Source organism: Taudactylus pleione, unplaced genomic scaffold (genome assembly GCF_031769625.1).
Source record: "Taudactylus pleione unplaced genomic scaffold, aTauple2 ptg000282l, whole genome shotgun sequence".
In the NCBI taxonomy this organism is placed as follows: Eukaryota; Metazoa; Chordata; class Amphibia; order Anura; family Myobatrachidae; genus Taudactylus; species Taudactylus pleione.
Window position 1 is genome coordinate 16,489,723 of NW_028284684.1, and position 21,217 is coordinate 16,510,939.

Below are 21,217 nucleotides of genomic sequence, written 5' to 3' on the forward strand. Positions count from 1 at the left end.
TAAAGGGGATGGGCAAACAAACAGGGGTGACACAAATGGGCTGGAGTGTGAGGAAGGAACATGGAGTAGTGGGTTAGGATGAGCACTGAAAAGCTTTGAGGAAGAAAAGGGGTCTCGAGAGCCCATTTGAAGATTAGGAGCCAGGAAGCAAAGTTAGCAAGAAATTTTGAGCTAAGGCCAGGGGGACGTAAAAAGGCAGCTACTCAAAGAAGTTGGAAGAAGCGAATGTCATAAGCATTGAATGGAAAGAATGAAATGGAGAATTTAGTATGTAAGAGTTAGTGGGAGTGACCAGACGATAGAAGTACCCCAACACTGTGGCAACCTCCATGCCAGAGAGTGTGAAAGAATGTGAGGCCCCCAAAGGAGATAGCTGCAGGAGAAGTGGTGTCAGATGGGTAAATCCCCTGTTACCACCCAAAAACGGCCTCTACTGTCACTCATTCCTCTGGGCTGTCTTTGCAGGGCGAGCGAGAATATTCCGCTCGCTCGTACTAGTTTGCGCACGCGCACTGCGAACTACACACATGCGTACATTAGTGAACGTCGTCTGCAATGAGTGGCCGCTTGCTAGCGAGCGGGTCTGAATGAGCTCCATAGTGTAGATGAGGGAATTTTGGGGGGAGGGGGGGGACACACATGCTAATATGCATCCTTGATATCCATGGAAATTAGGAATTTGTCTCGCTTCATGGAATGGAGCACGGCATGGAGGGACTCCATGAAGAACATAGGGACACGCATGAGCAGATTCAAAGATCTTACATTAAGTATCAGACTGAAGGATAATCTGGTTTCTGACCCAGGAACAGATTAGAGTTAACAGTGAATCCTTGCCTCTGGGACTGGAATGAAGACTCCTGACAGAAGTAATGACTGAATGGCCCCTTGCAAGACCATGTGCCTGATCTCATAGCAGGGGAGTGAGGAAGTAACATCACGGTGGAGGTCAGGCAAGGTTTAGAACATAGACCCTTTCTAGGATACCTCTTACCCACTGATCCAGTAGAAGTTATCTATTGAGTCAGAAACCAAAGCAGACAGGCCCCAACCACATGCTCTTACAGCTAGAAAAGTTGGTGCCAGGTCCAAGGGCACATAAGAAAAACTGAGTTGTGCCAGCTCTTGACAGCGCCATCTACACCAGAAGGTTGGCAGTGTCTCCCAGATTGGATGACAGAGAAAAAGATGAATGATACAGGAAGGACAAAAGGAAATGCCATTACTACTACTGCTACAAATGTTAATATGAAGATGAATGTAATATACTTCCTAACTTTAAAACATCACAAAAACTTACAGTGTGGACAAACAAAACTTCTTTTTAACTGTTCAGTACAATAAATAAAGTTACACTTTAAATTATTATGCTCTATTACTTTATCACCTAACTCCAGACGTACCTCTTTACAGTACTGCTCCAGGATAGCATTAAATTTCATCATCATCTGCTTGTTGATGGCTTCTCGAGAGCGGATGTGCTTAAATTTCAACAGCATGTCAAACGCAGCCTCAGCTGAGCGAAGTGTTTTAAATGATTCATCGATGAAGTTTATGGCCTCTCCTTCAATAGCCTGTTTATGTTTTACATAAAAGCAACATTTCAGTGTACAACACCCATATTCATGTATAACTTATTGTGCTTGCCCAGTAACTTATTGTCATATATTCTCAAACTAAAATATCTTATAATTGTTTTTCCTTACTTGAACTTCATGTTTAAAGTCGTCCATGACGAGCTTCCACTGATGGGAATATTTTATATTGAAGGGATCAAAGGACAGAGTTTCCATTGGTTTGATAAGCCCATCAACTCTGTGCAATACATCATCAATACGCTTGGGATCTCCTGTGACAGCCTTTAGTTCAGGGCCAAAGATGTTGTAAAACTCTTCCAGAACCTGTACATTTTCAAATGTATAAAATTGTATTATTTTTTTCACAGAGTGTGTTAAATCTTGTAAGATCATATCAGTATTGGGTCCTGTCTTTCATGAATAGCAAGGGGAGTGTAATAGGTGATGAGAAAGAGTGACTGGATGTACTGTATGTCCCATTCCTTGAGAAATAGGTGGCATCTACATGATACTTAGCTCTATGATTTGGCTCTTACTTTTATAAAACTAATGCTGGGCATAGACTGCCAGATAAAATGCCTGTCAGACCAACAGACATCTGGCATCCTGTCAGTCACTCTGCAGATATCGCGGGCATACTCTGTGAAATATCTCACAGTGTATTGGCCCTGATATCTATGCTCCTCCCCTGGGGAGGAGACATTTCCCCGTTCCTTCCCTGGGAAGGAACAGGGGAATGTCTGTCAGTTGGCTGTGGCTGGGCATACTCTGCCCGATGCAGCCAACATTTAACTTAGACGGGAAGATCGAGCATGCTCTACCTATCTATATTTTACCCTAGGTCGCCCGCACACATGGTACAATTATCGGGGCGATCTGCCAATATCGGGCTGATCACCCCGATAATTGTAGTGTATGCCCAGCATTAGAAGTACTTTGATCAAATGAATGCACTAAAAGCTACATTTGTTTTAGATTTTCTCTTTGTGTAAAGATGATTTTGCAACTACCCAACCAGCTCTAAAACATGATTAGATAGATAGATAGATAGATAGATAGATAGATAGATAGATAGATAGATAGATAGATAGATAGATAGATAGATAGATAGATGTGCAAAGTATAATTTGTGTCATCAGTTGGAACATTCAAGCTATTTACAGACCAGTTATTCACTAGGTTGCTAGCTGTTGTTGACTGTTTTTTTTCTTTCCCTTTCTCTGTCCCCGCCACCTTTCCATGTCTGTTCCCCTTTTCCCCTCGTCTCTCTGTGTGTCTTTCCTCCTGTCCTATCCCTTATATGGCGTTCCCCATTCCATATTGCTTTACCTGTGCTCCTCCATCTATCTCACCCCCTCTTGCCCAGTCTCTCTTTCCTTTCTCTCACCCCCACCACTCTTTTAACCCTGCTGTGTTTTCTAATTAAAGAATGTCATTACCCCTTTAGCACTCACTAAAGGGGTTGACATCTAGCCTTCCCGCTAGGCTGTTTTAGTAGGGCGCGGCGCCCTGCCCTCCTTCTGGAGGGCAAAAAGCACCCTGCCCTCCAGGAGGAGGGCAAAAAGCGCCCTGCCCTCACAGCCTGCGGGAGCCGTTCTCACCCGCGGGACGCAGTGTCCCGCGGGTGGAGAAACATGGGGTACCCGGTCACCGCCGGAGAATAGACGCCGGGCGCATGCGCCCGGCATCTATTCTCCCTGTCTGCAGGGCTTGGGGGCTGCCCGGCGTGTCCGTAAGTGCCGGGCACACCCCCAAGAGTGACGAAAAGGGGACGCGTCTTATAGACACGTCCCCTTTTCCGATGGCCACGCCCCCTTCTCGGTCGCGCACGCCTTCGGCGCGCGCACGGGCATGCCCTCTCTAGCTCCGGCGCCCTGCCTCCCGCCGGAACTAGAGGGAACACTAGACATCTGTTCAGTATTTAGCAAACAGTGGCAAGCTTAGCTTAATGCGGTTTGTGAGTGTACCACCTGCGCCATCTAAAGATGGTGTTAGTGCTATGGCCCCCATTGGCGGTAAAGGGGACCCAGAAAAGCCTTTTAGGCTTTGCAGAGTCCCTGCTGGGTTGTAGAACTATGCATGCACAGATGGCTGTTGCACATGCACTTTAGTCAGCAACCTGTTGCCAGCAGCGCTAGGCTGCTGGCAAGTCAGTAGAAGTCGCCCTTCGGAAGGGTGACACCGCGTGACCTCATGGGGACAGGTAAGTTATAGTAAATATTGGTGTCATTCTATACTATCACCGCAATACTAAACTAAACCGGATACGGTCAATATCCCGGCAAAGGGGATGCCGTCACTTAGAAAACCGGCACCAGAATCACGACACCTATCAGAATCCTGGTGCCAGCATCCCGAAGGTAAGTAGTGGGGTTAGGCACTAGGGGGGAGGGTTAGGTACTAAGGGGGGAGGGTTTGGTTTAGGGTGCGGGAAGCTGGAGGTTAGGTTTATGCACTAGGGAGGAGGTTAGGTTTAGGCACCGGGGAGGAAGGGTTAGGGTTAGGTGTAGGGAGAGGGGGAGGTTTAAGATAATTACCGACAGGTGTCGGCTTCCTAACCCTGTCAGGATACCGGCATCGGAATTTTGACCACCGGGATCCCGAGCGCCGGCATCCCGTACCCAACCCAACTAAACATGCCACCGGAATTTAGTGTCATTATTAAAAGGAACCTCTGGCCCGATCTATATCAGACCACACCAGGTCAAATATATCATTATAACTGGGTGGGGAGGGGGTCTAAAGGGTATACAAATTAAATGGATTTCTGTTTGCTGTCAGAAATTAATTTAATAGAAATGGGATATTTATATGATTAAAAAAGAAGAGTATAAATGGATTTTACATATCAAAATTCTACTTAGTATAGACTATAAATAAAGTTTATGAAAACAAAAATATAAGGGACCTCATTCAGAAGACTCAATCCAATTACTTGCGATGGGTGCAATGTGCCGTTGCCACAGCGTTTAAATGCCGGCAGCGTCACCTCATTTTGCACCCCTCGCGGCCGGCTCTGAGCTTGAATTCACATACTGTAATTTTGCTCAAAGCCCTATGGGGCTGCATAAAAAATCCCAAGTGCGCATGTTTGGAGGTAGACGACTTACAGTATGGGTACTCAAGCTTTAATACGGATTGTGAGTTGATTTTCATTACGACAACTGACTGCGCATAATTCAAACGCAACTAAGTCACATTCAATTATGCATGCAGAAATGTCCTATATCAGATTCCTGATATATATATTCATGTGGATGTTAAAAAAAGTGAAACAATTTATATGCCTTGTTTGATTTGCATTTCACAGGCTCAAAGTGACTTGGGTACTTTTTATCTATACTTTCTTGAACTTTGCTGTAATGTGTAGTAATTGTGTCCTGTGGGCCTGATTCAGACCCGCTCGCAAGCGGGTGGAAGGCCGGGCAGTGCGCACGCGCAGCGTGTGCGAGCCCCGCAACAAGCGACAAACCACTCACTCCGGGGCTCGCAACAAAACGGGACGGCTGTCGATGTTGATCGACAGCTCGCCCCGTTTTTTAAGCGGGGAGGGGGGGTGGCTGACCAAACGGAAGCTCACTGGGGCTTGCGGGAATGAGACCCTACCACAAGGGTCTCGTTGCAAGCCCGATGTTCACGATGGTTGCGACCATCACCTGGCCGCCCGCTAAAGCTGTGGGTGGTCACCTGGCCGCCCAAAAAAACAAAAAAGAGGCTGCCCAGATTCAGAGCAAGCGCTCACAAAAAGAGCATCCGGCTCTGAATCAGGGCCTGTGTTTTTGCCCATCTTTTGTACACACCGTGAAGGACCAGGGGCCTGGTGCATCTGCTCCTATTACTTGCATGGGGACTGAGATGCATTCGCTACCAATAAAGAGTTGTCCACATCTCACGTCTCTGGCCAACTCAAAATGGGTAGTAAAAGCTCATTTGTTCTCCAGATGCATTCTACGTTTGCGTCCCGCGCTTAATGAGGTCCAAAATGTAGAAGTTACTCTGTGCTGGCTAATTCACACACTTAACATGACAATACTAACTACACATTACTATCCAGTGTACACATGAGATTTCTGCAGGTACAGAAGGAAAGAAATCAGATATTGCAGGCATCATTCAAAATTGTTACAAACAGAGCATATACATTTATTTCTTCATATGGAACTGATATATAATTTCTAAAACATATTTGTGACTGAATACAGATCAAATATAGTTATTATAATACAAAAATAAAAATGTAACTGTGTAGTAAAGAAAAAAAAATGTGTCTTCCTAGCACTTTCCAAAGCTACAGTACAATAAAAGGCTGCACCTTTTTTCCCTAAAACACTAGATTGGATGTTATATCTTTCTCCTTCATCCACTAGGGGACACTGGAGTTCAAGACAGTGGGGTATAGACGGTGGTAGAGCAGAGCCTGGCACTTTAAATAATTTAGAAGTGTGACTGGCTCCTCCCCCTCTATGCCCCATCAGCCCCAGTTTTTAGAATGTGCCCGAGAGAGCCGGTCGCACATCAGGCTGTCTCCAGCCTTTCTTATTTAGTTTTAGTTTTTAAGACAAGCATTGAGGACAGGCAGGCTGCTTACTGTGGCAGTCTGCCTGCTACGTGGGAGCCGCCGGGAAAGGCACCACACGGCTACTGCAGCCTGTGTCCGGTGACCTAGAGGAGGGGGCACACACCTGGAGTCATCGGACTCTGCGAGGACCCGCCACTGCTGACACCGGCATGTGTCCGGGTTCCTCGCCGCCCCCTCAGCCCAGCATCCCGGCCGCAGCAGTTGTAAGTATAACCACTGCTCCTGATAGCAGGAGCAGTGGATGCATAGCTGGGCTCAGTGACATAATGTCACTGTTAGGAGACCCGACAATCCCCCCCGCACGTACCCGAGTCCCTTATCAGGTAACAGAAGGTGCTAAGTGGGCCCGAAGAATGCGCTGCAGGGCTGTCGCGACTTAATGGCTCCTTCCAGCACCCGCCGCTGCTCTCAGCAGGCAGTGTCCGGGTCTAGGGCTTATCCATAGTCGGCCAGTTACTAATGTAACGCTGACAGGACATCGCGGTCTCGGCTAGCGGGGGTGGAGCTTATTACCAGCGGCCATAGCATCAGCCGCCTATTCCGAATGGAGCGTCCTGCTTATCTAGCGGCGCCATTTGTAGTCGGGCTCTCCCTCCTGCCATATTAAGACCTCGCTACAGAAGGTACATGTGTAGCACTGGGGTAGGCGCGCTGAACGCCTGCCGCATGCGGACGCCTACCATTTCCTCTATCAGACTGCCTGTTCTGTGCAGCCGGCCAGTCCTGGACAAGGAGTTTATTAAGAGAGACCCACCACGGCTTACAGTGGTCAGTGTCCGGGTCTCTGATTATAGGGAGTGGCGCGATGGCAGCGTTTAGGTCCCCGTTGCACCGCTCACCCTCCCACCCTGTGCACCCGCTATGCAAGGCTTCTGGATTTACTCTCCGGATAAGTGCACTCCAACTGGGCTGTGTGCACTATAACAGGCGGGCTAGGGTATCTCCAGCTTAGGAGGTAGGCAGGCACAAGTGTGTCCCATCAGGGAGAGATTACACACAGCAAGGTGTCCCTATGCTACAGCTTGTTTTGCAGCACATGGAAGCATCCACAGTAGAAGAACTACAAGTACCAGCATAGCATGTACGCCGCAAGGGAGGAAGCACAAGCACTGCCTTGGCTATTTAGCAGCTCTCCTCAGAGCAGGCTTCCCTGTTATCCCTAGTCTATAGTAACAGGCTAATAGTACCAGCGCAAGGCTCGGATCCTGCCGCTGCCATTTCTGTGTGGAGTTTGTATGTTCTCCCTGTGCTGGCAGCACTGCCTTAGCTATCAGCTTCTCTCCTCATCTAAATATCAGGAGGAGATGCCGCGTCCCGCAGCTCCTGGCTGGGCTGAGCAGGCTTCCCTGTTAGCTACTGCATAGCATAGAGCTAATAGCCTTACGTTATACAATGCAGCGCTGTATGACGTCACGCTGCTACCACAGCAGCACAACTTCAGTGCTCCCGTGAGTTAGCCCCTCTCCTGTCTTGCAGGAGAAACGTTGGTTTATGCGCAGTGTTGCGTCAGGAGCCTTGATGGCTCCCCGTATTCCCGGCACTGACCGGACCTTCAACTACTCCGCTTATACGATTAAGGGGGCTAGCAGCGCTATGCTGAGAAGTGTAGCAGTTTGCGCACACACAGCGTGGTATTCATGATCAAACAGCGTTCCCTGCTTCCCTTTTAAGGACAGTAGTTATTGCTGCACACAAGCAGTATAGCTCAGGCACTACCTGCAGCAGGAAGTGCTTTAGCGCGCGTCCCTTACGCCTACCACACTGCGAGTGCTTCAGCAAGGGTTGCCTGTCCTTGTATGACAGGAGTTTAGTACTAGCTACAGTGGATAGCTGGTCGCTAGCGGTAGACTAGCCCTATCCCGCTTTTCCACTATGACACCGTGTTAAGCGGTTCTGAAAGGGGCCAGTTGTTCAGCCTATGCATCACGGCTAGAAGCGATGTGCTGACATTCTTCCAGGACCGGTGCACAAACGCAGTCCTGCCAATTGCAGCGCCGCTTGGTTTACCCAGTCAGGCTCCCCTTCGTTCTGTAACATAGGGCGCCTAGATTAATCTAAGGGCCTGTTATGTATCATAGCCTCATGGTGTATTAGCTCCACTGTTATGGTGCTGCTGCCAGAACTTATGGTCATAGCATACCCTTCACCCAAGGTTAGCACATTTTTGCGTCCCATCCCCAGGCTTATGCCTCACATTGGCTCCCCATGCATTTGTGGATACCATTTTAGGCTGGTCTTAAAACCTTTCTCCCCAGTTTTCTGTGCTTACCTTAGAAGGTATGCATAGGTGCATCTTTTTATATCATGTGTTCCCTTTGGCAGCACATACAGGAAGAGGTTAGTGACGCGCAGCTGGTGTGGTTGTTGGCGTTGCTGCCTCACAGCGCTGGGGTCTTCCTGTTGATTCTCACTTCAAAAAATGGGTTCATCTGGTGTTAAGATGGCTCATCTGAAAAGGCGAGTACGCCAGTAACAGAAGGGTCCCAGGATCGAAACCAGTCTGGGACAGCACACTGCTAAAATATCCTGCCCCTACGCCGTAGCAGAATGACGGCCACCTGCGGCACATGAGCAGTCTATGTATGTATATTGTGTTTTATACTAGCCCTGTTGTATAACACACATGCTGGAGTGATTTTGTCCTTGGGCTCAATTCCTTCCATGGCTTCAATTATTGCTCATGTTCTAATTTTAAAATGTTACGTCACCTACTAAATTTGTATGTAGGTAAGCGTATCCATTTGTGGATATCGCTTCTTTCCTTACCGTAGGAGCAGCGGTAGGATCTGTTCTTATCAATTTATGTCTAATACCTAGCATATTGATAGAAGGAGGCTGCGTTTGGAGGCTGGACTCTCCTGATGCGGTAGTTTGTATAATGACTACGCTTTACACTATCTCTCCCTGGGGATTGGGTTGTGTGTGTGCATATACATATATATATTTGTGTATATGGGTAGAATGCCTATACTTCCACAATCATTAGGTTTACCTATAATCCACACAAGGGAAGCCGCCTGGGATTACCAGAAGCTGTAGGCTATATCCCTACATATTAATATTATAGGGTGGCTCTATAAACTAGTCATGTGCTGCAGCTTACATGGTGATAGTCACAATTCTCTAAGGCATTGCTTCTAGTATTGATCCTAGACATGTCACATGTATATAAAGTTATGTACTTCCACCCTCCTGGAGTTCTAGTTCCATTCCTGCCAGTTATACGGCACCCCGTTTCGGGGGACCTATTATCATTACAGTGATGCACTGGGTAGTAAACTTGTAAGACGCCCATTTCTTGTATGAATATTTCCTAATAATTGGGAAACAAAAACCTGTGTTTTGTTTAAACTACTGGGGTTATCACTATTGATATCTCCCTTCTTTACTTGGGATAACCAACTCGTTCTATGTCTAAGTACAGGTACTCTTCTCAGTATCTATTCCGGTACTACATATTATTGTAGCATATCTCAATAAAATGGGTCTAAAGTGCCCTTAGGTACAATTCATATCTGGAAGGCCTAGGGCCACTTGCCGATATAGGCAGGGTCAGACCTGAGTTATATTAGACTGGTGGGCATAAGACGCACTTCACCAATAGAAATATTTATGCAAGGATACTTAAACTAGCAGACCGTTTTTGGGGTTGTATGTATAATCTAACACGGCTATACAGATACAGGTCTCTAATGGACCAGGCTCAGGTATAGAGTCCTGTTCTACGACCTTCTTGTCTCGACTAAAATTTTGCTAGTTTCCACAGTGTTTTCTACTGCACATCTCCAGACTGAAGTCTGTGCTGTAGAGCAATTGGTCTTAGCCCACTGAAGCTACTCTCTATACCTAATGTGGTGGGTTGCTGTGTGATGGTAAAGGTCAGTGACATTCTACATAGCGTCCAGAGGGATTCTGGTCGCTCAAAGGTAAGAGCTTACTAATGCCTCGGATGAAGCTCCTAATTCATGCAACCTGACATACATAGCTTTATTCTCCCTTATGCACCCTAGCTGCTGTCCTAGCAGCCATCCGCTCTTTTAATCAGTTGGCTCTACACTTTAGAGTTTTCCTGGAGTGTGGGTGGTGCATAATTACAACACTGGATTGGCGACACTATTCTACTAGAACCTGTTAAGGTTCTGGACCGAAGCACACCTATAGGCTATTGCACATCTTTACATAAGTGTGATCCGCGCAGGGGACCTGGTTGGGTTCCTGTTCAGTATCTGTTGATATTTTTATCACACTCACATGGTTGTCCTAGTGCTCTGGCCTTGTTGTATGGGATGCTTCCCTATATTGATAGCTCTCCCTGGGTGGCTGTTGCATTCGTGCTGTTTTACTGTTAGATTCCTGGTTGTTTTCATACTATGTTCGGGCCAGCAGTTGGTACTGACTACGCACTTACATCATGTTGGAAGTTGTCTGTTATTTCCTTTTAACGGCAGCATTTCAGTTCCTGTTTTATCCCTGTTTTCAAAATGGGTTGTACTTCCGTCTGACCCTCTGAAAGGTATTGTAGTCTCAATCCTCTCTCTCTCTCTTTCGCCTCGGTCTCACGCCCAGTGGGATCTCCACTCGTTGGAGACTTCTATGGTCTAGCCCTTCCACTGGTTAACAACTGTGTTGTAGTTGGACCTCAAGGATGGTTCGGGGCGACTGTTCAGTCTTGTCTTTTGCCTTCCTGCATACTCTTGTTGGGAGTCTGTGGACAGGATCAGCTCTATCTGTAGTTTGGTATTGTTATACTTTTATATATACGATTATGTCCAGCAGTGCTGGGATTCTGCTGTCTGCGGCTGCTGCATCTGCAGCTGCCTGTTTAGACTCTAGTAAGGTTCTCGAGTTTGTGCTCGTTTACTGCCCTTCTCCTATAGATTCTTGTTGGGGCTCTCTGCCACCAACAGTCCGGTTTGGTCTATTTCAGCTGAGATTACAGATTCTGACGTTTCCCACCTGTGTTTGTTCTCTCAACAGCTGTTCTGTTCCTTTTGACTTGCACTGTAAGTTGTGGAATTTTCTGTGACTGTTTAGTGAGGAGTAGTGTTTGTCTCCTGTGCTACGACACTTGTTCCTCAGCTTCCGCTGGGCCTCAGGTTCTTGGTGGTCCCTGTTTCGGTTTGGCCAAGGGATCAGCAAGTTCTCCGCGCTCCCACCCGGGAGGTTGGCTTTGGGACGTCCCCACTGTCTTGAACTCCAGTGTCCCCTAGTGGATGAAGGAGAAAACAGGATTTTGGTACTTACCGATAAATCCCTTTCTCCGATTCCACAGGGGACACTGGACGCCCGCCCAGCGCTGCGTACCTGACGTTTTGTTTGGTTTCTATAGTTGTGTGACTGCAGGGTTCCCTGCAGTGGGTTCCTCTGTTCTACTTCAGTCGGTCTTGTTCCGTTCTGTGGTCTTCTCCTTTTCCTCGTTTTTTTTTTCCTGTTGTCCTCCGTCTCCTCTCGGGCTCAGTTCTTAAACTGGGGCTGATGGGGCATAGAGGGGGAGGAGCCAGTCACACTTCTAAATTATTTAAAGTGCCAGGCTCTGCTCTACCACCGTCTATACCCCACTGTCTTGAACTCCAGTGTCCCCTGTGGAATCGGAGAAAGGGATTTATCGGTAAGTACCAAAATCCTGTTATCTCTTGCCTCACCTACCATAGGGAAAAGCTACCAGTAAATGACATAAGGAAAAAATACTGTAGTTAAGAGAAAATGAGAATTTCTGAATGAGGTTGCTGGCATAATACATAGGCAGTTTCCAGCATTTTACTTAAAAATGTATCACTGTAATAAGAGAAACTTGAAAGAGTCAATAATATTTAGCATAATGAAGGTTGCCGCATTAAAAGGTACATATTCTACTTTCCTAATATTAATCTTTAATAAAATTATTATTGAAAATACATCAGTACCTGTAAAATATCAAACAGATCCTGGCAAATCGTAGTCAAATAGTCGGTTTTTTCAAACAAACGTTTTCTATCAAATTCCCAACGCTGATCCCTTCCTAAAGCCTCGATCTTGGCACGAACTTCAAAATAGCAACTTTTCCACAACTCCAGAGTTTGTTTTGCTTCCAGTGTCTTGTTCTTTGCAGTCTCTCGGTTTTCTCTGAAAGTGCCAATGAGATTTAATTCATACACACTGGAACTTTAATTAGCTATCAATTTGCCTTTTTTTATAAATCAAGTCATTTTTACAGTTTAGCATTATAAAACAGAGTAAACAAAATAAATATGCTTTGACTACAGCAGCATAAAATCCCAATTTACCTTCCCATTCATAAGTATGATTGCATTCAGTTATTCATACACATACAGCAATATGTTCATACAACAATATGCTCCTCGTCTTGTATAGCTGCATAGAAAAAATGAACTAAATTTTCAGATTATAAAAATACCCAATTTCCATGAGTAAATAATCCACTTGGAACTTACCCATTAAGACCACACTTGATCCTATTTAATAATACAGTTTCTGCAAGCGTAAATATATTGAGAAATACTTGTCCAATGAGACAGATATAAAATATGAGATATGGTAAGAACTTACCCTTGTTATCTCTATTTCTACGAAGTCCATAGGGTTCCACAGGATACCTTGGGGTATAGGTGTGACGTCAGTCGCTGGGCACCATAGAGTTAAGCTTTTCAGCCTCCCAGGATGCACTAGGGTCCCCCTCCTATACCCCGCCCCCGAGCCAAGGCACCTCAGTTAGTTATCAAGCCATAGGCCGGAGGAGGAGAAGGAAGAGAGAGAAAAAAGATCTGGACACATACAAGAATCACATTCTCACCAGAGGGAGACGGAAAACCGGTGACCAGAGCAAAGCCCATCTGCAGCACAGGTGCGACAGGGCGGGAGTCCTGTGGAACCCTATGGACTTCGTAGAAATAGAGATAACAAGGGTAAGTTCTTACCATATCTCATATTTTCTACTTCAGGGTCCATAGGGTATCCACAGGATACCTTGGGGATGTCCCAAAGCAGTATCCTTTAAGGGTGGGGACGCTCCTGTGCAGAAAGGAGAATCCGCCGCCCGAAGGAAGCATCCTGAGAGGCGAAGGTGTCAAACCTGTAATACCTCACGAAGGTATGGACAGAAGACCACGTAGCAGCCTTGCAGATCTGAACTGCAGAGGCACCACATCGAGCTGCCCACGAAGGACCCACAGACCTAGTGGAATGAGCCTTCAGAGAAGGAGGGACCGGTAGGCCTTCATGAAGATAAGCTTCAGAAATAGCCATACGGATCCAGGCTGCCAAAGTTTGCTTTGAAGCAGGCCAACCCTTTTTACGGAAGCCATAGAGGACAAACAAAGCGTCCGACTTCCTAAACGAAGAAGTGCGGTCAACATAAGTCCTTAAGGCCCGCACAACATCCAAAGAGGCCTCACCCACGGAAAGACCCGGTGAGTTAAAGGCCGGAACAACTATTTCCTTGTTAACATGAAACTGGGAAACAACTTTGGGAAGAAACTCGGGCCGAGTGCGGAGCACTGCCCTGTTCCCATGAAAAACCAAGAAAGGGGGTCTACAAGAAAGAGCCCCTAACTCAGAAACACGTCTGGCCGAAGCAATGGCCAGAAGGAAAACAGTCTTAGCTGTTAGCCATTTAAGATCCACTGAGCCCAGTGGTTCAAACGGCGGTCCTTGGAGAGCCCTCAGGACCACAGCCAAATCCCAAGGCGCCACAGGTGGAACAAAGGGCGGCTGAATGCGGAGAACACCCTGCATAAAGGTGCGCACATCCGGGATTGTAGCAATCCTACGGTGAAACCAGACAGATAGGGGCGAAACCTGTACCTTCAAAGAAGCAAGGCGAAGCCCATGATCTAGTCCCGCTTGCAGGAAGGCGAGAATCCGAGACAGACGAAACTCCCGCGGTGCATAACCTCTCGGTCGACACCACTGGAAGAACATATGCCACACGCGATGGTATATCCTCGCGGAAGACGGTTTCCGAGCTCGTAACATGGTACACACCACAGAGCTGGAAAACCCCCGGGACCTCAGCATGGCCGTCTCAACAGCCACGCCGTCAAAGACAGCCGAGTCAGGTCCGGGTGAAGGCAAGGACCCTGAGACAGAAGGTCCGGTCGTAGCGGCAACCGCAGAGGACTGTCCACGGACAGACCCTGAAGGTCTGAGAACCAGTGCCGTCTGGGCCACGCGGGAGCTATCAACAGGAGCGACCCTCCTTCCTGTTTGAATTTCCGGATTACCCGTGGAAGAAGGGAGACCGGAGGGAACAGGTATGCGAACCGGAACGTCCACCGGACGGACAGAGCATCCACCAGAGACGCCCCTTCGTCTCTTGTGCGAGACCCGTACAGCGGCAACTTGTTGTTGTGCCGGGATGCCATGAGGTCGATTTCTGGAAGACCCCACCTGTCCACCAGTAGTTGAAAAACGTCCGGGTGCAGGGACCATTCCCCCGGATGAACGTCCTGGCGACTTAGAAAGTCCGCCTCCCAATTTAGCACTCCCGGGATGAAGACCGCTGATATGGCCGGAAGATTGCGCTCCGCCCAAACCAGGATCCGAGAGACCTCTACGAGAGCCGCCCGACTGCGAGTTCCTCCTTGCCTGTTTATGTAGGCCACGGTGGTAGCGTTGTCCGACTTGACCTGCACCGGGCGACCCTGGAGAAACCGCTGTGCCTGCTGGAGAGCATTGAAGACCGCACGGAGTTCCAAGATATTTATTGGAAGCTCCGCTTCTGTCGGCGTCCACCTGCCCTGGAACAAGTGTGGACCCGAAACTGCTCCCCAGCCCCGAAGACTGGCGTCCGTTGTCAACAGGACCCAATTTGGAACCCAGAACGGACGTCCCTTGTTGAGGTGGGTCGTCTGTAACCACCACGCAAGGGACAGGCGAACCTCCGGGGTGAGCACAATCGTCCGGGACTTCAGAGACTGAGGCAGCCCGTTCCACTTGGACAGGATCAGGTGCTGCAGAGGTCTGGAGTGAAACTGGGCGTATTCTACCATGTCGAACACCGACACCATGGAGCCCAGTAACCTCATCGCCGAGTGTAAGGACACCCGGCGGCTGTGCAGACAACTGCGCACCCTTGACTGTAAAGCAGAGATCTTGTCCTCCGTCACGAAGATCCTTTGCTGTCCCGAGTCCAATAAGGCTCCAAGATGCAGAATCCTCCGAGACGGGATTAGAGTGGACTTCTGCCAGTTGATTAGCCAGCCGTGCCGTTGCAGCAGTGCAATGGTCAGGTCCAAGTGGCGTAACAGGAGCTCTGGAGATCCTGCCACCAATAACAGGTCGTCCAAATACGGCAACATGCGGACTCCCTGCAGCCGCAGAGAAGCCGCCATGACCGCCATCACCTTGGTGAAAACACGTGGTGCTGTTGCCAGGCCAAAAGGTAACGCCCGAAACTGGAAGTGTTCGCTGCGTTTTGCGAACCTGAGGAACTGTTGATGGCGCAAAAGAATAGGGACATGCAGGTAAGCGTCCTGTATGTCCAATGACACCATGTAGTCCCCAGGTTCCAGCGCTAGAATGATGGACCGTAGGGTCTCCATCCGAAACTTCGGGACCCGCAAAGACTTGTTGAGTGCTTTGGAGGTTGAGAATCGGACGATATGACCCATTGGGTTTCTGTACCAAAAATAGATTTGAATAGAAACCCTGGCCCCTCTGGGAGAATGGAACAAGCACTATAACTCCAGCCTGGAGCATAGTGTGCAATACCTTCCGCAGCTCCGTAGCCTTGTTCCGGTCTGATGGTAGACCCGTGGTGAAGAATCGAGCCGGGGGTCTGTGCCGGAAGGAGAGGGCGTATCCGTGGGAAACCACCTCCAGAACCCAAGTGTCTGTCGTAGTGGTCGACCAACACTGGGCGAACTGTAGCAGGCGGCCTCCCACCCTGGGATCCCCCAAAGGGAGGCCCGGACCGTCAGGCCGCAGGCTTGTCATCTGGCTTGGGGGCCGGACGTCTGGTACTCCATGCCTGCTTCCGGGGCTTGACCGATTTCTTAGGGCCAGCCTGTCGAGGAAACGACTGTGGTTTGGGCCTGCCCTGGGCCCTAGATGACCGAAAGGACGATGGTCCAGAACCAGAAGGAGCAGCGGCCGACGGGAGACAAGCAGATTTGGCTGTCGCCAGCGTGGCCACAATCTTATCCAGATCCGGACCGAAGAGAACTTCTCCGGTAAACGGCAACGCTTCCAGACCTTTCTTGGAATCTGCGTCCACCTTCCAGGATCGCAGCCACAAGGTGCGACGAGCAGCTACCGCTGCTGAAGAAATTCTAGACACCAGAGTACTAATGTCTAGAGCCGCCTCGTTGATGTAGGTGGCCGAATCACGGAGATTGCCAATCAACTCCGCCTGTTCGGCCGGACAGTCGGATTCAAAAGAAGCCTCTAATGAATCCGCCCAGCGCTCCATCGCTCTGGCAACCCAGCAAATGGCCATAGCCGGCCGTGCTGCCCCCCCTGCAAGGGAATAAGGGGACTTCAGGCAGATTTCTACCTTGCGGTCCGTAGCATCCTTAAGGGAGGACATGGATGGCATCGGCAATGTGGCACTACGGACAAGACGGGTCACGTGAGAATCCACCTGTGGAGGGGATTCCCACTTAGCAAAATAATTATCCGCGAACGGATAAGCCACCGCCAGGCGTCTCTGAGGCTGGTATCTTTTGCCAGGTTGTTTCCACGCCTCCTCTAAATGGTCCACCAACTGACCCAAAAGAGGAAAGACTGTGGCATCGCCCTTCACATCTTTGAAAAAGGCATACTTAGATTTAGCCGCTGGGGGAACTTCGTCCTCAATCACCAAGGCTGTGCGGACCGCCCGAATAAGTCCAGGAATATATACTTTGGACTTAGCATCAGCGTCCTTAGTATGGAGAGGTTCCTGATCGTAAGGATCCAGAATCTCCCCATCATCAGACGTCCCTTCGTCATCCTCATAAGGAGCGGACAGAGACGCCACCGGCCTTTTATGAGGCCGCATCACAGACTCCCCTTGCAACACATCCGACAAGTGCTGTACAGAACTCGTCAGGGAGTTAACCCACGCTGGCTCCTGAGAACCCGGGAGCGGGGAAATAGGGAGACTGTGGGGTACCACCAATTGTCGTGGGAACCCCTGCATGGGTGACGACACCACAGACTGCTGGGACAAACCCATCGGAGTAAACGCGGGCTGCGGAGCTAACTGGCCCACTAAAGCTGTTAACGCCTGAGCGAAACAAGCCCAGGGCGGCTCCTGTACCGGTGCTGTAACCGTAATAGGCCGCGCCATGGACAAACACTGCCGGCAAAGGCCCTTCGCGCTACCCTCCCCCTCCGCTAACGGTACTTTGCACGTGGTACACTGTAGCCGGAGGGGAAAATCACTTTCAGACATGATGGCACCACGTATGTGACCTCTCTCACCAATTAAGTATTAAATAGGCGAGAGACCACCCTGCACCACCGCACCGCAAGGGCTTTAGCAGAAAGAACAGGGACAGTAATAAAGCTGACAGTTTAGAGAAGAAAAGTTAGAGGCAGCGCTAGCACAGTCACATACAATGCAGAGAAATAACAATTCCTGCACTAACAGCGCTGATCACTCAACTACACAGACACAGGGCCTGGTAGGACACAGCGCTGCATACACAGACCTGAGCCACAGCGGAGGAGAGGTATGCGGGGGGACCCAGACCACGATGCTTCCGTCCAGCGCTTCCAGCAGCGTTCACCATGCGTTCTGGAGAAGATGGCCGCCGAGGAGCAGAGAGGAGGCTGGCCTGGGGGAGGAGCGCTGCCACAGGACCAGTCGGCAGCATGCAGAGAGGGCTGTGTGCAGCGGGGGAGGCGCCGGCTGTGAGACAGGGAAGGCGCGCTCCCCTGGCATGCATTTAACCCCTGGGACGCCGCAGCGCTACCGCTCTGCTGCGGTCCGCTGTCCCAGGGGGTAGTGGAAGCGCAGGTTGGTCGCCTGGCTCCACGCTGCAGCCAGTCCCCAGGGAGCCCCCTGCCTGGGGACTTAGGACCATGTGACCAGCGGGGACCCACCGCGGGACCCCGCTGCTTACCTTTGTCCCCCTTGGATCCGGCCATGGTCCGGAACATCTGGGGTCACCGCTAGCTGTGACCCCAGATGCTCACCAGCATCCCCGGATCGGTACCGGCGTTCTGGTACCGGCGGGGGTGTAGGGAAGACAGCATGGACGTCAGGACTGACTGTCCATGCTGTACATCCAGATGTGCAGCCACAGCTGCACTGAAGAAAGCTTCAGGGGCTCTTCTAGCCCCCACTCCGACAGGTGCACCCGACGCCGGCCGGGCACCAAACTAAACTGAGGTGCCTTGGCTCGGGGGCGGGGTATAGGACGGGGACCCTAGTGCATCCTGGGAGGCTGAAAAGCTTAACTCTATGGTGCCCAGCGACTGACGTCACACCGTATACCCCAAGGTATCCTGTGGATACCCTATGGACCCTGAAGTAGAAAGAGAACATAACTTCTACCTATTATAGGACTTGTATCGGAGTTGTACGCAAACCCAATGGTTGCTCGCAGCGCACAGATGCCACAGTCTGATTGTAAGCCTGTGGCCAGTTGGGAACGGAGTTGGGGTGGCGCCAGGACTGTTCGGCCCCATTTTCTGGGCATGCTGAAACCAGTGGCTGCGTCCTTGTACGCAGCTTCACTGCAGCCATCCTGAGTAACCTGAAAGTAACTCAGATGACTGATGTTCACGCAGAGGACCATAGAAGCCAGCAGGAGGCATCTGTTTACACAGGATGCCTCTTGCAGCATTAGCATATATTTTAGCATTGCTGCTGCATCCAAAGTTCTGCATCCAAAGATGCAGCAGCGATGCTAAAATCGCACAACTCTGAATCAAGCCCATAATCATGTTTCTTATGTATGTGTGAGGAAAGTCATGCTCTGTTTATTAAATGTAATATTATATATCTTATGTTTCAAACAACAAATATAGCAGTTATAGAGTTTAGGCCATACAAAGGATTGTAGAAAATAATAACACACTTCTTTCAAAGACGTTACATTGATGGGAATCTGTGGGCAACAAGATAAATGTTTAAAAATGCTAGAATTACATTACAAAAACATTTCTAATATATTTGTGGGGGTCAGTCTGCTACCGGAAAGCAGTCCACATTCTAACCTTCCCCAATCCAGTAGATACTTAAAACTCACATTATTTTCATTTCTTTATTTCCGCTTAAGAAACTCTGCAATTGTATTTCTGTTTGTTATTTTGTTCGAATTTTTTATACAATAAACATTGCGACTTTCTTTATCATATTAAACTCCATTTAAAAATGTTATGTCTTTATGTTCAAATTCTTGTTCTTCCAATTTCACCTGAAATAAGAGTGCAATATATACACCCACACCAAGGACAAGAGGGCCATGTTTCCCCTCTGCATATATGCCCTTCCTTCTCTACCAGAAGATCTGTGTTCACTCCCGTTAGGCTCTATTAGAATGGGTTCAATCTCCAATAGCCTACACCTCAAATATAGATCTAACAACACTGGGAGAGATAGTAATTCCCCAAGAATTATATTCCATAGCTACAACCAATTGAAATATGCTGGGTTAAAAGTGTTCAGTACATTTTTAACAGGGGGTGGTGCATCATAAAGCTAAAACATAAAAACAACTCTGCACATTTCAACTCGTTATCAGTAATTACTTATTAGCAAAATCAGCAAAGTTTGCAGAATTAATGTTCTGTGGATCCTACAGATATGTCCTTCCTCCTCTATCCTCCCTGCATTAGGAGTCGCGTTACATAGGGAGTGAGAGCTGCCGGTTCCTTGGCGACTCGGGTGCTCAGTGTGTCAAATGCTTCTTATAATATGCAGTATGTGTATGTTCTGTGTGCAGCCAAGTCTGTAAAACGGATGGTGGTGTGGAATACAGCTGCTGATACTGTAACGCAGCATTTCGTACACTGAACATACACATGCCGCAGATCATTTTAATCAGATGTCTGCTTGTGCTTCTTACTCACATCACATTGCAAATAAGACGCAAAGATGCTGGGCATGAGTAAACGTGCACAGGATTAGGCACAACTAGAAGGGCTGTTTAACGCGACTGCAGCAACAACTGCGGAAGACATATCTGTACATCATCATCTTTTCAAGGCCTTCCCAAAAAACCTTTGACGTGGAAAAATATGAGATATGGTAAGAACTTACCCTTGTTATCTCTATTTCTACGAAGTCCATAGGGTTCCACAGGATACCTTGGGGTATAGGTGTGACGTCAGTCGCAGGGCACCAAAGAGTTAAGCTTTCAGCCTCCCAGGATGCACTAGGTCCCCCTCCTATACCCCGCCCCCAGGCCAAGGCACCTCAGTTAGTTACCAAGCCATAGGCCGGAGGAGGAGAAGGAAGAGAGAGAACAAAGATCTGGACACATACAAGAATCACATTCTCACCAGAGGGAGACGGAAAACCGGTGACCAGAGCAAAGCCCATCTGCAGCACAGGTGCGACAGGGCGGGAGTCCTGTGGAACCCTATGGACTTCGTAGAAATAGAGATAACAAGGGTAAGTTCTTACCATATCTCATATTTTCTACTTCAGGGTCCATAGGGTATCCACAGGATACCTTGGGGATGTCCCAAAGCAGTATCCTTTAAGGGTGGGGACGCTCCTGTGCAGAAAGGAGAATCCGCCGCCCGAAGGAAGCATCCTGAGAGGCGAAGGTGTCAAACCTGTAATACCTCACGAAGGTATGGACAGAAGACCACGTAGCAGCCTTGCAGATCTGAACTGCCGAGGCACCACGTCAAGCTGCCCACGAAGGACCCACAGACCTAGTGGAATGAGCCTTCAGAGAAGGAGGGACCGGTAGGCCTTCATGAAGATAAGCTTCAGAAATAGCCATACGGATCCAGGCTGCCAAAGTTTGCTTTGAAGCAGGCCAACCCTTTTTACAGAAGCCATAGAGGACAACAAAGCGTCCGACTTCCTAAACAAAGAAGTGCGGTCCACATAAGTCCTTAAGGCCCGCACAACATCCAAAGAGGCCTCACCCACGGAAAGACCCGGTGAGTTAAAGGC

General features: G+C 48.8%; 1 protein-coding gene across 1 annotated transcript in view; it reads right to left on the reverse strand.

Annotated features, from left to right (window-relative positions):
* DNAH10 (dynein axonemal heavy chain 10) overlaps positions 1-21,217 on the reverse strand; it is a 270,391-nt gene that overhangs the window by 221,226 nt on the left and 27,948 nt on the right. Inside the window, exons 10-12 of the mRNA XM_088482144.1 lie at positions 12,060-12,258; positions 1,707-1,901; positions 1,404-1,574 (exon numbers count right to left, since the gene is read on the reverse strand). Of these exons, the coding sequence (XP_088338270.1) occupies positions 1,404-1,574; positions 1,707-1,901; positions 12,060-12,258 (565 nt within the window). The remainder of the gene's footprint in view (positions 1-1,403; positions 1,575-1,706; positions 1,902-12,059; positions 12,259-21,217) is intronic.